Consider the following 17,479-nt stretch of genomic DNA (forward strand, 5'->3'; position numbering starts at 1 on the left):
TATTATTAAATTTTTGAGTTTCCTATTTTGAACTCATGGACTTTTAAATTTTTATATTCATCTTCTGTGTCTTCACTGCAGCAGCCTTGGTTCTAACTTCTTTTGACATTGTATTTGGAAAAATACTGCCATAACTTCAAAAAACAGCCTGGGAACTGGTAGCTACTGAATGCTGTTTCCTGTGCAATTTTTATTAGAGCAGAATTGAAGAAAGGAGTGTGAAATCATGAAACTAAGTGTCTCCAGCTTGATTTAAATTCACTAATACTCATGCCTTGGCCATGACTTGGCAAGAGGTCAAGAGAGTTGAGTAGGAGGGTTAAGAGCCTATTTATGTAAATCTTTCTGGTACATTGTTTCCAGTGTTGAGAATTCTAAGTGTATTAGTCAGGATCCCAGATTAGAGATAGAAGGTGCAGCATCAGGCTGAGGCTCTCATGGCAAAATATCCTGAACCCCTGGCTTCATACCCCACATTCTTCGTGAAACTTATTACAGTGCTGTGAACTATGAGTTTTGTTTTGGGTCAGAGAAACATCTCGAATGCTGAAACACTTTTGAGAGACACAAAGCTATTTCCCTCAGCTATTAACACTGTGCTAGCTCTACCTTATTAGCCATTTATCAGCTAACATCCGTCTCAAAATTCCCCATGTGCTCTTTCTCAAGGATGAAGCTGATCTCTTTGCCCTGGGGTTTTTGTGGTCTGCCAATGGAGGTGGCTGCTGTGACAGTGAATGGAGATGGTCTCAAAATGGTCTCTATTTTAATACGGTCCACACTGTACTAGCCTGAGCAATTGCAATCTAACCTATTTGAAAGATGAATTTGTATTCATTTGATAGCCCTCTCTTCCTCTTGAAGGCTCCTACCGTGCTGTGTGCAATGTAAAGCACACAATTGCTCTTCATGTGGAACACCTCAATAAAACGTGTGTCACCTGTGGGCTTTGTTTTCTTTTCCATCTCTCTCTTTTTTTAGATAAGGACATGACAGCAACGCTCCACGCTGGGTGATAGGAGAACCTTGAAGAATGAAATCTGAAATAAAATATTCTCCCTAACAAGCTGAGGGGATAAAAGAAAATACAAATCAACTTGCATTTCAGATAGCTCATCTGGGTAAAGAGACAAAAAGGGAAATGGTTTTATTTTAATCCCATTCAATAATTCAAATGACCACTGAACTGCAGGCTGGATCTCCAAGCAGAAAGCCCTGGGGTTTCTTTTCCAATTTTTTAAGTATTTTTATGCCAATAGTCTACTCCTGCCACCTAATGAAAGCGAAGGATCGATTCCTCCCTGTTGAGCACAGAGAGCCGACAAATGTAGCTGCATCACAGGTGACACATGTCAATGTCTGCAGAATCACACGGCACAGTAAAAATAGGCTACAAGAGCCAGCTCTGGTGCTTTAACAAGAAAAAACAGTCACAAAGAAGGCCTAAAGCTATGGTATGAAAGAATCTGTTCTCTCTGATCCCACACAAGGGAGGAAAAATAAAAAGGAGATTTTCCAATATGTATTAGTGCATTTTTTTGGATGAGAGAAGAAGCTGTGCTATAATATAAGCCAAACTCACTGCATGGGTAGGGGACAAGCAACTCAGCTGTGTTGGACACACTGATGTTTGAGAGAGTGTGGCCTTTGAGCTCTCCTGTGCCCCCTAGGATGGGGACAGGAGAGCTCAAATGTCTGTTTAAAACAATAAACAATCAACAAAAACCTATTTTTCCAGGTTTTGAAGTACAGTGTGACAACACATGTAAATAAATGAGCAGTGCTCCCCAAACACACATTGCTGCCTCAACAAGATCACTCTCTGCTATATGTGGTGTACTATGTTGGACAAAGAGATTTACAATTACCTGGCTCATCTTGCAAATAAGATGCCTATGTGAAGCAATTTCTGCTTATCCTACAGCTAAAATAAGCAAAAAACCTTATGATACAAGCTCTATTCATGGTTATGCATATACTTCAGTAGGCTGTCATTATGAATGTGTGGTATATTAGCAAAGTGCATTCTCTGGCAGCTCTCCATATTTATACTTTAATCACAGAGCTCTAATTTCCCCTGAAATTTATTTGATTTTTACTTCTTGTAAATTTTGTTTAAAAATATGTTGAAGTAGCCATCTGTAGTATACTAAATAATTATGTTAAAAGAGCCTTAAAAATAACCATTATTTTAATTAAATTTTGATAGGATTGAATTGAAACACATGTTATATATTCTCTCCATAGTACGATTAATTACTGTGCTCTGATTTTTGCTATAGAGAGAGTTGAGCCCATAATGTGCTGATTTGTCTTGGGAATGCAACATCTCTATCACCAAAGTTTTCTATTTTTTTTTCTTCTTTTGAGCCTGTGATTACTAACCTGAATTTCTTTTTGGCTCTTGAAAATTTATATAAGTCCCACTGCTGTGACAGGTTATAACCTTTATGGTGTGTAGGATATAAATGAACCTAATACTATTGAAAACTGTTTGCTTCCTATGTCTGAATACCAGGGATGATGGGGAAAATAATACCATGCCCTGTCTAACTTTAATGTCATGGGACTGTAGAAAGTAACCTGCTGACCATCAAGACAGTGCCCAATACGAAAATGTTTTGAACAGAGCTTACAAACACATGAAAGATCAATAGCTTTCTAGGACTATTTCTTGAAATGGGGTATTTAAAGCTAATAAGGGAAGTTGTCACAATATCCCTAAAACATTGACTTCAATTGGATCTTTATTATTTGGTAGGTCTATGTAAAAGGAAGAAAAAGGCTGTGTTGAATTAAAATTTTAACTCAGTCTATATAGCTATATATATCTATACATTTATACATCTATATATCTATCTCCTTTCTGTCTACCGTGCCTGCTTGTTTTTCTTCATGCCTCTAAGATTTTACTTTGCTTGGTCTTTGACCTCCTCAGTGATGTGGTTCAATGTTACATTCTCTAGTTATTGCTTTGCCTTCTCTTGCACTCATTGCTGTTTCATTGCTCCGTGTGGTTTCCACTGGCCATTTGTTTTGTAACAGTGAATGGGAATGCTTTTTGGAGAGAAATTTATGGTGCTAGAAGTCATCTAGTGAGTATTAGCTTTCTCATATACTTGGCATTATGGAGCTATTTCCAAGTGACTACTTCACTTTATAAATGGAAATGCTGCAGGGTCTAGAGCAGGGCTTGTGCTGGAACTCGTGGGCTTCTCTGCTGTAATACCTTGTTTCTGATACTGACTTGCTTTATGCTTAATGGCAATGCATTTAACCCTTTTTCTGTCTCATTTGATCTCCCCTTAAGTCAAAGGAGGAAAATATTTTTTATCTATTTGCAGGGAGGATCCTTCTGCTAATATTTCTCTCTGCTTGAGGCTCTAAACTCCCCATCAGTATTCAATATTCTCATTTCAGTTCAGTGTGCTTATTGAGTTCATTAATATCTGCCTCCCTCTCTCTAACAGTGGGAACTAGTGAGAGCTGTTGCCTGCTGTCCCTGATGACCTTAGGAGCAGGCTGTCCTGGCCTCCATAAGAAACTGAACCAAAAAAACCCATGCAGCTAACTTTTCATCTCTGAAATGCTGAGACCCTCCCTACCTCTGCATGGAGAGGACCTTATTACAACCACACTTGATTGAGAGGAGGAATTGTCTTAGGGAGGAGGATGAGATGTCAAATGCACGTCAAATGGTCTGTGACTATTGAAGGACAAGGGAAAATAATCATTAGCCTAACTGGTGGCTAAATGGAGGAGACCTGCAGAGCATGTCTGGGCCAGCAGCCATGGATGCTAATTGCAGCTGGATCAAGCAACTGATCTCTTTTGTTACGGCTGTATTCCTAGAACAGAAACTTGTTAACATTTCAGTGGTTTGTATAATCGCTGATTTCTGTTGTCAGTGAAGCTTTTTCCTTTCTGAAGAATTTTCAGCTTCTCTTTCTCAGACTTTTTTTTTTTCATGTGTGTGCGTGAGAAGGTTTTCTAAGTTTGGTCTACTGCTTTGATTCCTTGGACATATTCTTTCTGTTTCCTCCTGCTCTTTGCATTTGTATTTCCATCTGTTTTCATTTGTTTGGCATCTGGCTACAACAGTTTTCCAGAGTGTATTGTAATTGCATGCACTGATAATAAATCAAGGTAAGAAAACCAAATGGCAGCCACAGGGGAACAAAGTAAAAACATAAGAAACACCAAACACTCTATGCTTCAAGGCATCTAATGAAAATATAGATGGGTTAACTGTTCTAACTGATAATCTGGCTTATATCTTACCTAGTGTTTCCAGTTCAAATATTTTTATCAAGATAGAAATTTTAGGTAATTTGTGTTTCAGATAGCTTATGGATCTCAACAACTGAGATATAGTCCTAAGGAGGATTTTCAGGTGAAGGCCACAGAAAGTAACACATATTTTCAAGCAAAGCTTTAGTGCATATCACTTCATTTAAAATGAACATTAACTATACCAATCACCACCACTTATCCAAGCTGTAAGTCAGAGACAAGATTCCTAGATGTATTTGGGTGACTCTGCTTTGCTACATAGAAAGATACTAAGTGCTGTGTCTTACCTTATGGTAACTACATCAGTCTCATCTTTACATGGTGGGATTTCAATTTTGATATTTTTTTCCTTCATCTGGATACTGGCAACAACATTCACAGGCACATGAGCATTCATTTTGGTGCGTGCTTCCAGCCCTGCCTGGACTGTGTGTGTATTAATTCCCATTACAAAGGTCACCTCCTTGGCCATGCTGAAAAGGTAGAAGGAGGGTATAATTATGTTCATGCAGCAATCAGCTGTTGAATATTTATGGTCTCTGTCACTTGAAAATATTATTCTTTTATTTTATACTAAATACTTACCTTAGACTTGTTTTGGATCTCAGCTTTATGTTGGCATTTAGTAACTCAGTCAATTTGAAATCAGACTTTGGAGAAGGTGTAATCTGTGCTTGAACTATTAAAAAGAAAGCAAGGAAATGGTTAAAAACGCCCTCCAGTCCTAGCAAGAATGTTTGTATTGCTAAAGCAATGAGCTATGTTACCATTTCCTGCCACTTTTGTGATGGAAGAGTAATAGAAGCTGGTCTCTGTCGGGAAGCCAGTGCAGGTGGGCACAATGCGGCGGATCTCAGAGGACAGGAGAGCCTTGGTCCACTGCCTCCCTACACCACTTTGAAGGCTACTGATTATTCTCCTTAGTGAAGGGATTTTTTCATCAGATCCATACCATGCCTGCAATTACAGAGTTCAACATGTCTAAATAAGCAGAACTTGAATATCATGATCCGTGTCATTAACTATGCCTCAGGGGAAATTCTGCCAGCAATGATTATAAATAATCCTGATCACAGCTTGACCTTATTTGCCTTGATTAATACTAGAGACAAAAACCCCAATCATGGATTTATAAAAGGGAGAGAATGCATGAAAGTAACAGTATTGTAGAGATTTTGATGCTTGGGTAGTGGTGCTTTAAAAATGATACCTGCAGTGCACTTTGAATGGCGTTTTTATCAAGTCCACCAAAAAACAGCTCTTGGCCAAACATCTTCAAGTAGCCTGATGCAAAAGGTTTGTCACTGGAGAATGCCTTCCAGTCAGAGAGCTGTGTGAGAAGATTAAAAAAGCCTGATTCTTCATAACATCTGAGAAAGCAATATCAGAGATTTTCTTTTCCCCCAGAATTTACCGTTTTCAGGATTTTCTTGAAGTTATAGTCAGCCTCCCAGTCCCTGTCAGGAGCGTAACCTTTGGCAAACAACTCCTGCAGTCCTTCAGCTGCTATTCCTACCTGTGGGAAGGAAAAGCACAGGTGCCAGTGGATGATGGTTATAAGAAGGGATTAGAGGGCAAACTGTGGGTAGACCCAATTACCTCCAAGGGATCAGCCACTCTTCCAAGGAAATGTGCCCGTAGCTGGGACATTGCTACAGTTGGAATTAAGCTACCTGCATCATTCAATACCAAATACTTAGCTGCCAGCCCGCTCATAAGGGACTCTGCAGAGAAATAGGCAGTAAGACACAGCACAGTTAGTTTTTAGTTCAGAATGTGCAGATTATATCTATTTACTAATTTAATAATCAATATCATATGAGCAAGACCAGAAAACTTAGCTATAAAACTGATGTTCTGAAACAGTTATAAACAGAATATTCTGAATTTTTTAAGTAATAATGGGCAAAGCTACAAGCTCACTGTTCACTGCATGGTGGTTATGCCATTTTTCCAGTTGCTTTTGCTATATCATAGAATCATAGTATGGTTTGGGTTGAAAGCAATCTCAACGATCATGCAGTTCCAGCCTCCTTCCATGGGCATGGGAACTCTCCAGTAGACCAGTTTGCTGAAATCTGCATCCAACCTGGCCTCGAATACTTCCAGAACTGGGGCATTCACACTTTCTCTGAGCAAGCTGTGCCAGTGTCTCATCACCCTCGCAGTAAAGAATTTCTTTGTAATATCTAATATAAACTGATTCTCTTTCAGTTTGAATACATTCCCCTTATCCTGTCACTCCATGACTTGTGTAAAGCTGCTCTCCAGGTCTCTTGCACGCTCCCTTCAGGTGCTGGAAGGCCAGAACTAGGTTACCCCAGAGCCATCTCTTTTCCACACTGAACAGTCCCAATTCTCTTAGCCTTTCCTCATGGGAGAGGTGCTCAACCCATCTGATCATCTAGCTAGTCCTCCTCAATCCTTGCTCCAACAGGTCCAAATCTTTCCTGTACTGAGCATCCCAGAGCTGGATGCAGCCCTGCAGGTGGGGCTCACAAGAACAGAGGAGAGGTGCAGAAATTCCCCCTTGTCCTGCTGGTCAGGCTTCTTTTGCTGCAGCCCAGGACACAATTGGCTTTCTGGGCTGCAAGTGCACGTGGCTGGCTCATGTCCAGGCTCTCCTTCTGCAGCACCCTGAGTCCTTCTTGGCAGGGCTTCTTTTGATCTGCTCATTCCCCAGCCTGGATTGATATGGAGGGTTGCCCTGAACCCCGTGCGGCATCTGGCACTTGGTCTTGTTAAACCTCCTGAAATTCCTATGGGCCCACCTCCTGAACTTCTCCAAGTATGGAAAATATGCCTGTCCATATCATTTACATCCAGTCACACTCTGTAAAATCAGCTTATGAAATGCTTTTACGAGACGTCATTTAGGGCACCTTGACTAAGGAGATGAGAAATGAAAACAGATTTGCCATCCTTTGCTAATAGTTCAGCGAAAGTGATACAGATGTCCTGTAAGGACAGATGGTGAGCTATAGATTTGTCTCTCAAATGACTCAAAGACTATTTAATAAATCTAGTCCCAAATGCTGTAAACCTCACATGAAATGCACCAGTTGTTAAATTATTGATAACTACTGAGTGAACTTTGAGCAAACAATTTGTTTCTACTTATTTCTCTATTTAGATATATAATCCACAATGTTCTTCAGTACAGATAATCAGTGCAGAGCACAGTCAGGAATTCTTCCCAGTTCTGGCACAGTTAGATTCTGTCCTGTTTTATGAGTTAAAGTAATCCCTTTGCTTTTCTAAGTTTCCTTAGATTTCAAGAGAAACAAGGCTGACAGGGTATGTCAGCATCCTTGTTGTACTTCCTTCTAGCACTCCTCTTGTGTTCCTACACCTTCTGGAGAATAGGGAAATATGTATGAACTGTAATTTTGCCAAATTGCCTTCATTGTTTTGCTGTATGAATGTACTGTGTTATCCAAAGTGCTGGGCACTATCTACCTACAGCATATGAGATTCAGAAACAGCCCCTGCAAACAAGACACAGGCATTTATGCCACCCCACTTTTGACAGAGGAATAAGTGGAGAACATTCAGTAGATAGTAATGATGATCCTATTAAAAAACCCAAACAAACAACCAAGTGGTGCCACACCGGGACATTACTAGTGAGTTGACAGAAAACAGAAATGTGAAGACTAGTTTTTCTCTGCATGAGCTTAGCCAAGGCAATGCCAGGTGTTTTCTGGACAGGACACTAAAACTGAGGCACAGTACTTAAGTGAATTTGTTAATTTTTTTATGTTCTTACCACAAAACCAATAAGTTAAAAAGTTCACGGTACTTCCTGATACTCAATAAGCAGTATTGCTTGAAGTTAATAAATGATTATATAGAATTCATTGACTTGAAGAGAGCAGGAATATTTTCCACACCTCGGGCATTACATAGTGCTAATACTCCAAGAATATATTTGCCATTTCACCATAAGAGTTTGATGACACCTGCATATATTTGATTAATGTCTTACCCCAAAGATGGGGGAAAGAAAACTTAGTGAGACAAGAAAGCAGTCTTTGGTACATATAAACATCAGCATACATTTAACTATATGAATCTGTGCATATTAAGAATCAGATTCTCACAGTCCTCACACTGAGCCACCCCTTTGATTTCAGCAGCAATGTGTAGAGTGTGAAGGACTATTTGTGGTGGTCATGTGTGACAAATTCCAGAGCAGAGATAGATTCAGCTGACATTATTTCCTATCATTAAAAATTCAGCATCTAGCACCACAAAGATCTGCAATGCTGGGGGCAGATTTTTGTTTTTATCAAGGAAATAGGTACTGCGTTACAGCCGTCACTATGGTAACTCTTCCAGAATGGACTCACAGAAAAATATTTTACCTGTGGCTAGTGGAGACAAATCAAATTAGAAATCCTCTTCCCATGCTAGTGTAGTACAAGATTGACTTAATTTAGCTGAGTTATGCCAGTCTAAGATTAGCATGTGTGAGAAAAGGATCTTGGTTTTTATTTTTCAGGATGAGGACCTACCTTTCCATGGTAGCCAAATTACTGACAATGGTCTTCACTAGGAAGTAACAGCAATTCCCTGATATAGTTCATTTCCAGGCTACAGCCAAAATAAAGTATTCCATTTCACATAGCCTCCCTCATACGTATTGCACCCTTCTTTCTCACTGTGTGAAAATTTGGATGGCTTAATTTTAAAAGCAAAAATTAGAAGACAAAATGAGTGTCTAAACCAAGAAACACATATCTTCATATTAACAGAAAATGTATCTATCCCTGAATGCATTTTAAGTAGTACAAATGTTCAGTTGGTGCATATTAGTGACTGTGACTCTTTGGACAGTTGCTGTCTCCATCACTGAGGCAGCAAGCACATGTATAATATATTATTGTGATTCTTACAGAACGTATTATATTTATTTCTATTACAGCGAATATTAAATGGCCACATAAAACCCACAAAACCAGGGCAAGACAACAAAGATTTACAAAAGTCTTTCACACCACATCCCTGTCTCCAAAAAGGAGGCAGAAGTACTTGTAGACTCAGCACTGTGGATTTCAGATGTTTTAGAGTGTCTTAATATTGATTATTTTGAGAAGAATCTCAATACATACCAGTGAATGACAAAAGTTCTAAAAACATCCAACTCCTGATAGATAAACAGCATGCATAAGGAGACTGTGTTTGGAGACATAATCTCCCAAGTTTACCAGATACATATGCCAAGTCATTGAGGCTGTCATGGTCATTTACATAGAGGAGTTGCTTAAAAAAATCTACTGAGAAAAATAACATACATGGAAAATAGCAAAAGCTACAATGTAGCCCAATAAAATATCTCTTCTAATCTGGTCCTTCCCTACTTTAACTACATTTTTATTTGTAACTCTGATGTAACTGGCCAGTCTCCAGATACCATACATGGATCTGCTCATTGTAGTAAAGAATCCTGGTAGGAAGATGCAAGAAAAATCTTTAGACAATAAACCTGATGTAGCTGCTCCTGGGTGCAATAAATTGTCTCATCTGGATGTTTTCAGAGTTTTCTGTTTCACTGGGCACAATTGTTGGGGTGAAGAGTATTTAGCATCACATTTGGATGCAGCAGGAGTTGTAGGTGTTCAACACTGGTAGAAATTAATCCACTTCAGCAGCAATTTAGGTCCCTTCTGTTTGTTTGGTGCTGAACAATGGTATGAAATTGTTAAGCACCACTGAGAATACAGCATTTGATACAGGAGCATGTGCCTCCCTGACTAATGAAAATGGAGGGTTAGAGCCCCACAAGCCCTCTGGTAATTTCGTGCTGGCAGTGTACAATGCAAAACACACAGGGACATAAAAACTCTTCACATGGAGGTTCTGACATTCTCATATTTTTTTCACTGAAGATCAGAAAACATGGAGGAACAACAAGCAGCCTAACAGCTGGCTAGGAGAATTTTGCTCTCATACTGCACAATTTTTTCCCCCACATATTCACCAGTGTACATTTTCTACAAAACCTTCTGGATCTTACCTTTAAAGATGCTGAAGCGGAAAACCTTGCTGAACTGATATCCAGACCTGTCAAACTTGGGACTTAGAGCTCTGACAGCCATCCTGCAGGCAGAACCCCTGGAAAAGTTCAGTGAGCACATTAACATTACAATTAGCTTGCAACAAGTGCTTCTCCTAGGAAGGGAATTTTCCTTACAGCACTTGAAGATCTGGATCTGAGCTTCTGCCCAGGGCCCTCAAGTGAGAGTAGATGAAACTTGCCACTTGCATGCTGGGCTCCCTCAGCACAGCATCAGCTAATGTCATCACGACTGGGAGACCTGGCTTGGTTTCAAGTAAAACCGCTGCAGCCAACATTCGGATTCGAGGATGAAGTTTTTGATTCAGGAAAATCTCAAGAGTAATAGCCTGGACCTGAAAATAATAGATATATCCAGATTTACTGTATGTTTGAACATTTTGCTAATAACCATCCAACAGCAGTGAATTATCTGTTTCATCAACAGCACAGTAAAAATTTGGATTAATTAATTATAATGGCAAGAGTGTGGTTTCATAGTCCATGGGCTGGAAGGGGCATTATGGTAATGTAGTCTGACTTCCTACACAATCAAAGCCAAGGAACTTCACTGGATAACTTCTACATCAAGTCTTTAATCCTTTTTTGAGCTATCTCACTCTAGGTAAAAGAGATTTCATGAATCCATTACATACTTGAGAAGTGATTTCAGTAATCATTTATCCCTCTATATAAAGGTACAACTTATTTCTAATAATGTGATCTTCTGTGGTACTTTCTGCTAAATAATAGAATAAAAATGAAATAAATAAAACCCAATTTACTACCAGAAATCTCTATGCCATATAGGCAGCTTAAACCAAAATTCAAGGCAATAAATGTAGTAGTACTTGTGGTTGATGTGTTTGCCCTCAGCAATATTCATCACCAAGAACAATTTTGTACCGGAACCTTTGCAGTTTCCAGGGGGGCACAGGAGCCTTTGGCCCTCACTTTGAAATGGATATGGATGATGTGCCCCTGTTCTGGCAGCCCTTCTGCACAGCCCTGTCCTGCCTGGGAGAGAGCACATCCATGAGCTCTAATGAGGAATGACCCAGGAAACTTCAGCAAACTTTGGAAAAACCCTGACTGGTTTTATGAATTTGAATATGTTGATTATCAGATGTCAGTGTAGATGAGGTGACAAAGATGCAGTAGGCCTAAATTTTCAATATAAACAATAAAAAAAGGCCATGAATTATGTACATTTAATCCAAATATGGGTGTGTGCCTAGCTGCAAGCCAGGAATTGAACTGTTTTTGGAACAAAAAAAAAGTGGCCACAATCATTAACTTGTTCCAGATCAATTTTCCCCAAACAAAATGCATGGGAAATGAAACTGAATGGTCTGGGGCACCTGTGGAAAGCCAGGCCAAAGAGTAATCAGAGATGCAGTGTTGGTCTCAAATATCAAATTGACTTTTTTTTTTTTTCCCCAGAAAATACTTTAACTTCTACCCTTGCAATTCTCTCCCCTCCCTCCCCTGCATTTCCCCATCCAGCTCCTGCACTCCACTAAATTGTTTCTTTATTCTTTTGGTTAAAAGCATACCCTGGCTCACTATTGTCTGTGGATCAATATATGCACTCAAACTGGGAGGCACATGCAAAAAATGAATATAATGGAAACACTGATACTGATTAGTAGGTGAATAGTTAATGAAAGCTTTTATTTTACCATTTTATATTAAGAATTTACTTATATAAAACAAGAAATTTCAGCATCAGGAAAAAGATCTTGAAAAGCTTGAAAAGGTTTCCATTTAAAAGCAGATTGCTTCCAAATGAAAACGATTGTAAAGCGATGTCTGTGGTACATGAGAGTGTTCTGGGGTAGGCATTGTATGTGAGATCTAATAATTATCTCAGTCAGGGACAAAAGTCACATTTAGTAAATGCTCTGTTTATGACTTAAGCCCACACAATGTCTGTAAATTTGTAATTAGGATGCAAACCCCTGGTATCTATTTACAATAAAATCTGGTCTTGAATTACGATTAGATGTGACACTCAGTATTAAATGTCAATTCTCTGAAAACCTTGTTTTGTGGTTCTCTCACATACCAAAGGTGAAGTAGTACTAAACACATTTGGGTCAATAATTTAGTTTTCTGTCTAATGTCCTTGGAAATGAAATGTTTGCAATGGAAATACCGATTTGTCTTCAACAACAATGAATGTACCCTTTTAATGGGATTTTTTGTTGCAGTCTGAAATACTGGAGGTTAATGTCAAAAGAAATAAGACATGCCTACCGAGGAATGGCTAAGTATTTTTTTTAAATAACGTTATCTTTAAAAAAAATAGATCTTTTTTTCCCTCATCACCCATTATCTGTTAGCAGCTTTGTAAGTGGAACTCAGAAGGGCAAAGGAGGCATTTTCTTACCATTTTAGGGTCTTTCAGGCCTATGTTTTTCAGGGCCATCACAGCAGTCACATGGACCCTGAGTGGCAAATCTGAGGCACCAGCTGCATATCCTGGCAAAAACTTCTTGATGTGCTTGATGCTGGCTGGATGTCCTACATTCCCAAGGGCTTTCAAAGCCAGGGAAATTTCTTCTGCGCTAGACTTGCTCAGTGCCTCTCCTGCAAAGCCATGAAGAAGCTGAGAAAAGAAAAAACAGATCTGTTGAGTTCAATTCCAGCTCTTATCTGTATTCCATCCACCAGCCTGTTCTGGGGTTTGACTTCTATAATTTCAGTTTGTTCAACTCATTTATTTTAAATGTTTTCAAATTCTTATTTTTCCTCATGAATAGAACATTTTATTCATAGAACAAGAGTAGCTGCACTGAACAGCTTCTTCTCACTATACCTTAAAGTTACCAAGTAAGATTTTTAAAGGAAAAAATAACAGCTTGGACCTAGCATCCACTGGCTTTCAAGGTAAGCTGGTAACCCTGAAATAATGCTGCTTGAGCATCTCTCTCTTGTGGTTGAAGATGGGTGCAAAAATACAGACACAGTTAAACCTTCAGACCCTTAAAAAAGATTCCTGAAGATATGGATCATGGTGGTGCCCTTAACCAGCTATGACAGCCTCTTTTCAGTGTGGATCAATTGATGGAAAATGAGATCTCTGCCAACAATTAGGTTATTTTACAGCCTTCATTGTAAGCGACTGGATCACCCTTCCTTTAGTATGGCAAGATTAGAAGTAGCTGTCTGAAGGCTGAATAAAAGCAAATAATTAAATCCCAATAGATAACAGTTTAAAATGATAAGAAATGGCTCCAAAAAAGCAACTGAGATGTTAGAGAATAATTTCAATACAGAATGTGTAGTTTAAAATAACACATTTGAGATCCCTTGATGGTGCAGAAATAGTCTACTTGGTATTACTGATCAAATGAAAGGACACTGGAAATGCATTGAATAAGCCTAAACAATCATTTGCTCTGGGAAAGAATTTTCATTCTTTGACACAGGGTTTCTCAGATTTAATTAGCTCAAGAGCCTTGGTGGCGATTGTAGCACAGGAGACCAATGCAGGAATGTTGGCCATGCCTATGTACTGCAGGAAAAACATCTTGTCAGGCATGCAGTGTAATTGGAACTCCTTGCTCTCACTGGGGATGGTGGATTGATGGGTGCCAAAGACTAAACACATATTTCTCTTTCCTTTGCTGTTTCTGGCTGAGTGGTTGGCTCCACAAAACTTGACATGCATTTTTAGAACTGGGAAATGCTATTCAATGACTACTCAAATTGTTTTGAGGCCTGCTGATTAAAAGCAGTGTAGAGCAGGGAGGGTATTACTGCTGTTATAACAACCTTATAGCCTATATTGATGACTGGGCTCTGCTTCTGGCTAGGATACATTAATTCTGACAAAAAACCTGGGCTTTTGTATCATTTAGTTAATTTATAAATATACATAATGCCTATATTTAAAGTATTTTTGAGCAATGTCACGGGACTTCATTAATAATTGGCAACAAAGCACTCAGAGACACTCAGATAGAAAGTATTATGAATTGTTTGCTCTTTCCTCTCACTCTCTTTTGTGTGCTAATCTAAAGATAAAAATGCTGTATTTAACCAACTGGGGTTCCTTTCCCCAAAGGAAACGCTGCAGTGAAGCGAAATACAGCTTTCTGAATAATGAAGAGAGAGCTCAAGGCTTAATTTTTCTTTTAAATGATAGATAACCCCGTGGTTACCTGGAGACACTCGGAGCAGGAGTCTGAGGAGGAGCACTGCTTGTGGCACAGGGACGCGTAGCTGAGGTGGCAAACCTTCCCAAGCACGGAGCTCGAGCGTGGGCAGTGCTTCTTTACTATGAGCTGGGGAGAAGGCAGCTGGTTGTTACTACCATTAATGAAGAGAAACATTATTGAAAAATATGGTTCTGCCTAATGGAAGACAAAATCGGGCTTTTGATATTGTTTTTGTTGATGGATTTTCAGTTAATCTGTGGATAGTGCTGTATTTGACACTGTAATTGTAAAGTAACACCAAGTAACATTTGGAAGGCAGATCTATCTCTTTTACAGTGTTTCACATTTAAATTTGGCATAGCCTATAATTGAAAGGGGAGAAATCACCCAGTCATGGAATGGAAAAATGCACATTATTGAAGAAACATTCATCATGTTTTGTGATTGCCTCAGCTATAGGTGCAAGGAATTTGAGATTTGTTGTGAATGGACCTCACTGCTTGGGCAGAGAGGAATGTCTTTTATACATGTAGGAGTTGACAGGAGGCACCAGCCCACTGGTTTCTTGTGTGGGAAGCAGAGCACCAGCACACAGTAACAGTTGGGCTGTCAGGGCTTTCACTGGGGGAAAAAATCTAGTCTGGGGTTCATCATCTCTACTTAGGGTAGGCAGAGATAAATTCTTGCATCTGAGACTGGATTAAAGCCTGTGTATACAGAAAAAATTGCAAAAATAATTAGACTTCCTCCTACATGGCCTACACATTGACATAATTTGCTTGGTTTTGACAGATCTTCTCAAATTCATAGCCATCCTTCTAGGACAATTAGGACAAATATGTGGATATAACAAATATGTATTTCTTGCTCCCTTGTCTTTGTAAACAGTCAGAGAGCTAATCTGATGTAACTATAAAGTACATTTGGAAAAAGAGAGACTAAAGCCACTGTTTACAGCAATAACCTCTGTCCCTGTGGGGTATTTTAGTCTTTATTTCCCGTTTCGTTCCGGACTCATTTTCGCCCTTTTGATTTGCATTCTCCCCCCCTTAAGACACGCAGGAAACAAAGCCCTTTCAACCTCGCTAGAGGATATAAAACCTTTGTAATTTCAAAGCCTTTGCTATCTTGTGAAATGAATAAATACAACAGATGCTAGAATCAGGAGGGTGGTTTGAGAGTGTTTAGAGAATCCCACCATTGCTTCCTCCATCACATCCTGAGTTGGAGGGCTGGAGTGCAGAGCTACAAGCACTGTTTGAGTCACTTCCCAGCTGGTGAGCTCCTGCCTTTCCATTTTGTGCCGCAGGAACCTGAGTGCTCGGTGACTGGCCACTGCAGGGATTATATCCAAAATGTGGCGCCTGCAATGGGAAAGGCAAGCAGCATTTTCCAAGTCTGCCTCTGAACACAGGGATCCCAGAGGGTCTCCACAGAAGCAGCACCACCTTTACTGCCTGTACCTGTAGGCTGGCCGACTGGAGAATCGCTTCCACACTGATTCGTAATTCTCCTCGTTTGCTGCACGGAAGAGCTGCAGGAGTTTGAGAGCTTTTGCTGGTGCATCATTGGGAAGCTGCTCAGAGGTGGCCTCTACTAATTCTTGGAGACTTTCCTCTATCTGCAGAAAGATGAATATGCGGGTAGATCACATGCATTGTTTCCCACAAGCAGGGATTTAAATCTCCAACAAAGAATCTGTCCAGTTGCTGGGATTTACCTCATTTTCCACATCTTTTACTTTGAATAAGTGGACAGGAAGCTGAAGCAGCTCACTGCCAAACTGATACTGGAGAGATCCACGATTCTGGTACTCTTTTGATGGGACCTCTGCCTTCTGCTTCTGCACATCAGTCAAAACAAGTTTCTGCCTGGAATGGAGAACGCCAGGAAGAAAACATCACAAGATTCAGGTTACAAACGAAAAAAACCCCAACAAACAGTGATCCTGCTTCCCCGTACTGCAAAGCAGTTACAAAAGGTTTTGCTATTGAGGGTATTTGCAGCCAGATGCATTTGGACATGCTGCTCAGAACCAGGCTCTGAGGAGGTGTGCACTTGCCCAACAGGGCTCAGAACAGAGCCAGCCTTTGCCTTCCTTTGGGAAAAACTGGGCTTGAGAATTTATGGAAGAAGAGGGAGGTGAGAGGTTGTGGCCTGAAGAATATCACAGGAAATACTTGCTGTGTCTTAAGGAGTAAAAGATGAACTCTAGAAAAACACAGATGGGAAACTTGCTCAGAAATTACAATTTAATTTAAATATTTTAAGAAGTTCATAAAAGCTGTTATGTGTCTGTGTCTCTCCTGGAAGCTTCAAATGGAATTGAAAGTTTTTAGATACAATAAGAAATGCTACAATCTTTTTACTTGAACTATTACAATTCCCTCCCCATTTTGTTTGGTAAGCTGAATATCCTGGGGACTACAAAAGAAGGTTCTCATGAAGCTTTAAATTAGATTTTAAAAGAAAAGGGCCACATAAATTCAGGATTAGTCTTTGGAAAAGTGCTCGACCTTTTGAAAACTTTTTAAGAATCAACAAACCTTCATCATTTGTTATTAAGAATAATTCCGATGAGAGACTGTCTTTGTAAATATTTGCTATCTTTTTACATTTTCAGCTAAAGAGATGCAGCTTATCCTACCAATTATGTTTAAAATGGGTCATTTAGGACACTATAATAAAGTTAGGTATTTGTACTGAACAACTGAAAACATTCCAAAAGCAATATTGCTGTACTACAGAGTCTCTCGAAATCTCTGTAGAAAATTGGTGTGTTTATTTTGGAATCTCTATGATCTTCTGTATCATTTCTATTCACTCCTTCCATATGGATTGCAGAGAACTGCTGCAGAAAAATAGCATATAACTGCTTTACAGACAAGCCACTGGAATTTGAATAGAAACTGCTACAGAATCAGTAGAGATTTTTTCTCTCTTGAAATTTTATACAATATTA

The 17,479-nt window shown here is 39.4% G+C and overlaps 1 protein-coding gene across 1 annotated transcript in view; it reads right to left on the reverse strand.

Annotated features, from left to right (window-relative positions):
• LOC102070513 (vitellogenin-1) overlaps positions 1-17,479 on the reverse strand; it is a 42,466-nt gene that overhangs the window by 17,359 nt on the left and 7,628 nt on the right. Inside the window, exons 5-17 of the mRNA XM_074546002.1 lie at positions 16,238-16,388; positions 15,981-16,138; positions 15,716-15,881; positions 14,521-14,643; positions 12,744-12,962; positions 10,490-10,707; positions 10,313-10,410; positions 5,893-6,017; positions 5,708-5,809; positions 5,504-5,623; positions 5,061-5,250; positions 4,879-4,972; positions 4,581-4,766 (exon numbers count right to left, since the gene is read on the reverse strand). Of these exons, the coding sequence (XP_074402103.1) occupies positions 4,581-4,766; positions 4,879-4,972; positions 5,061-5,250; positions 5,504-5,623; positions 5,708-5,809; positions 5,893-6,017; positions 10,313-10,410; positions 10,490-10,707; positions 12,744-12,962; positions 14,521-14,643; positions 15,716-15,881; positions 15,981-16,138; positions 16,238-16,388 (1,950 nt within the window). The remainder of the gene's footprint in view (positions 1-4,580; positions 4,767-4,878; positions 4,973-5,060; positions 5,251-5,503; positions 5,624-5,707; positions 5,810-5,892; positions 6,018-10,312; positions 10,411-10,489; positions 10,708-12,743; positions 12,963-14,520; positions 14,644-15,715; positions 15,882-15,980; positions 16,139-16,237; positions 16,389-17,479) is intronic.

The sequence above is a fragment of the Zonotrichia albicollis genome, chromosome 8 (assembly GCF_047830755.1).
Source record: "Zonotrichia albicollis isolate bZonAlb1 chromosome 8, bZonAlb1.hap1, whole genome shotgun sequence".
NCBI lineage: Eukaryota > Metazoa > Chordata > Aves > Passeriformes > Passerellidae > Zonotrichia > Zonotrichia albicollis.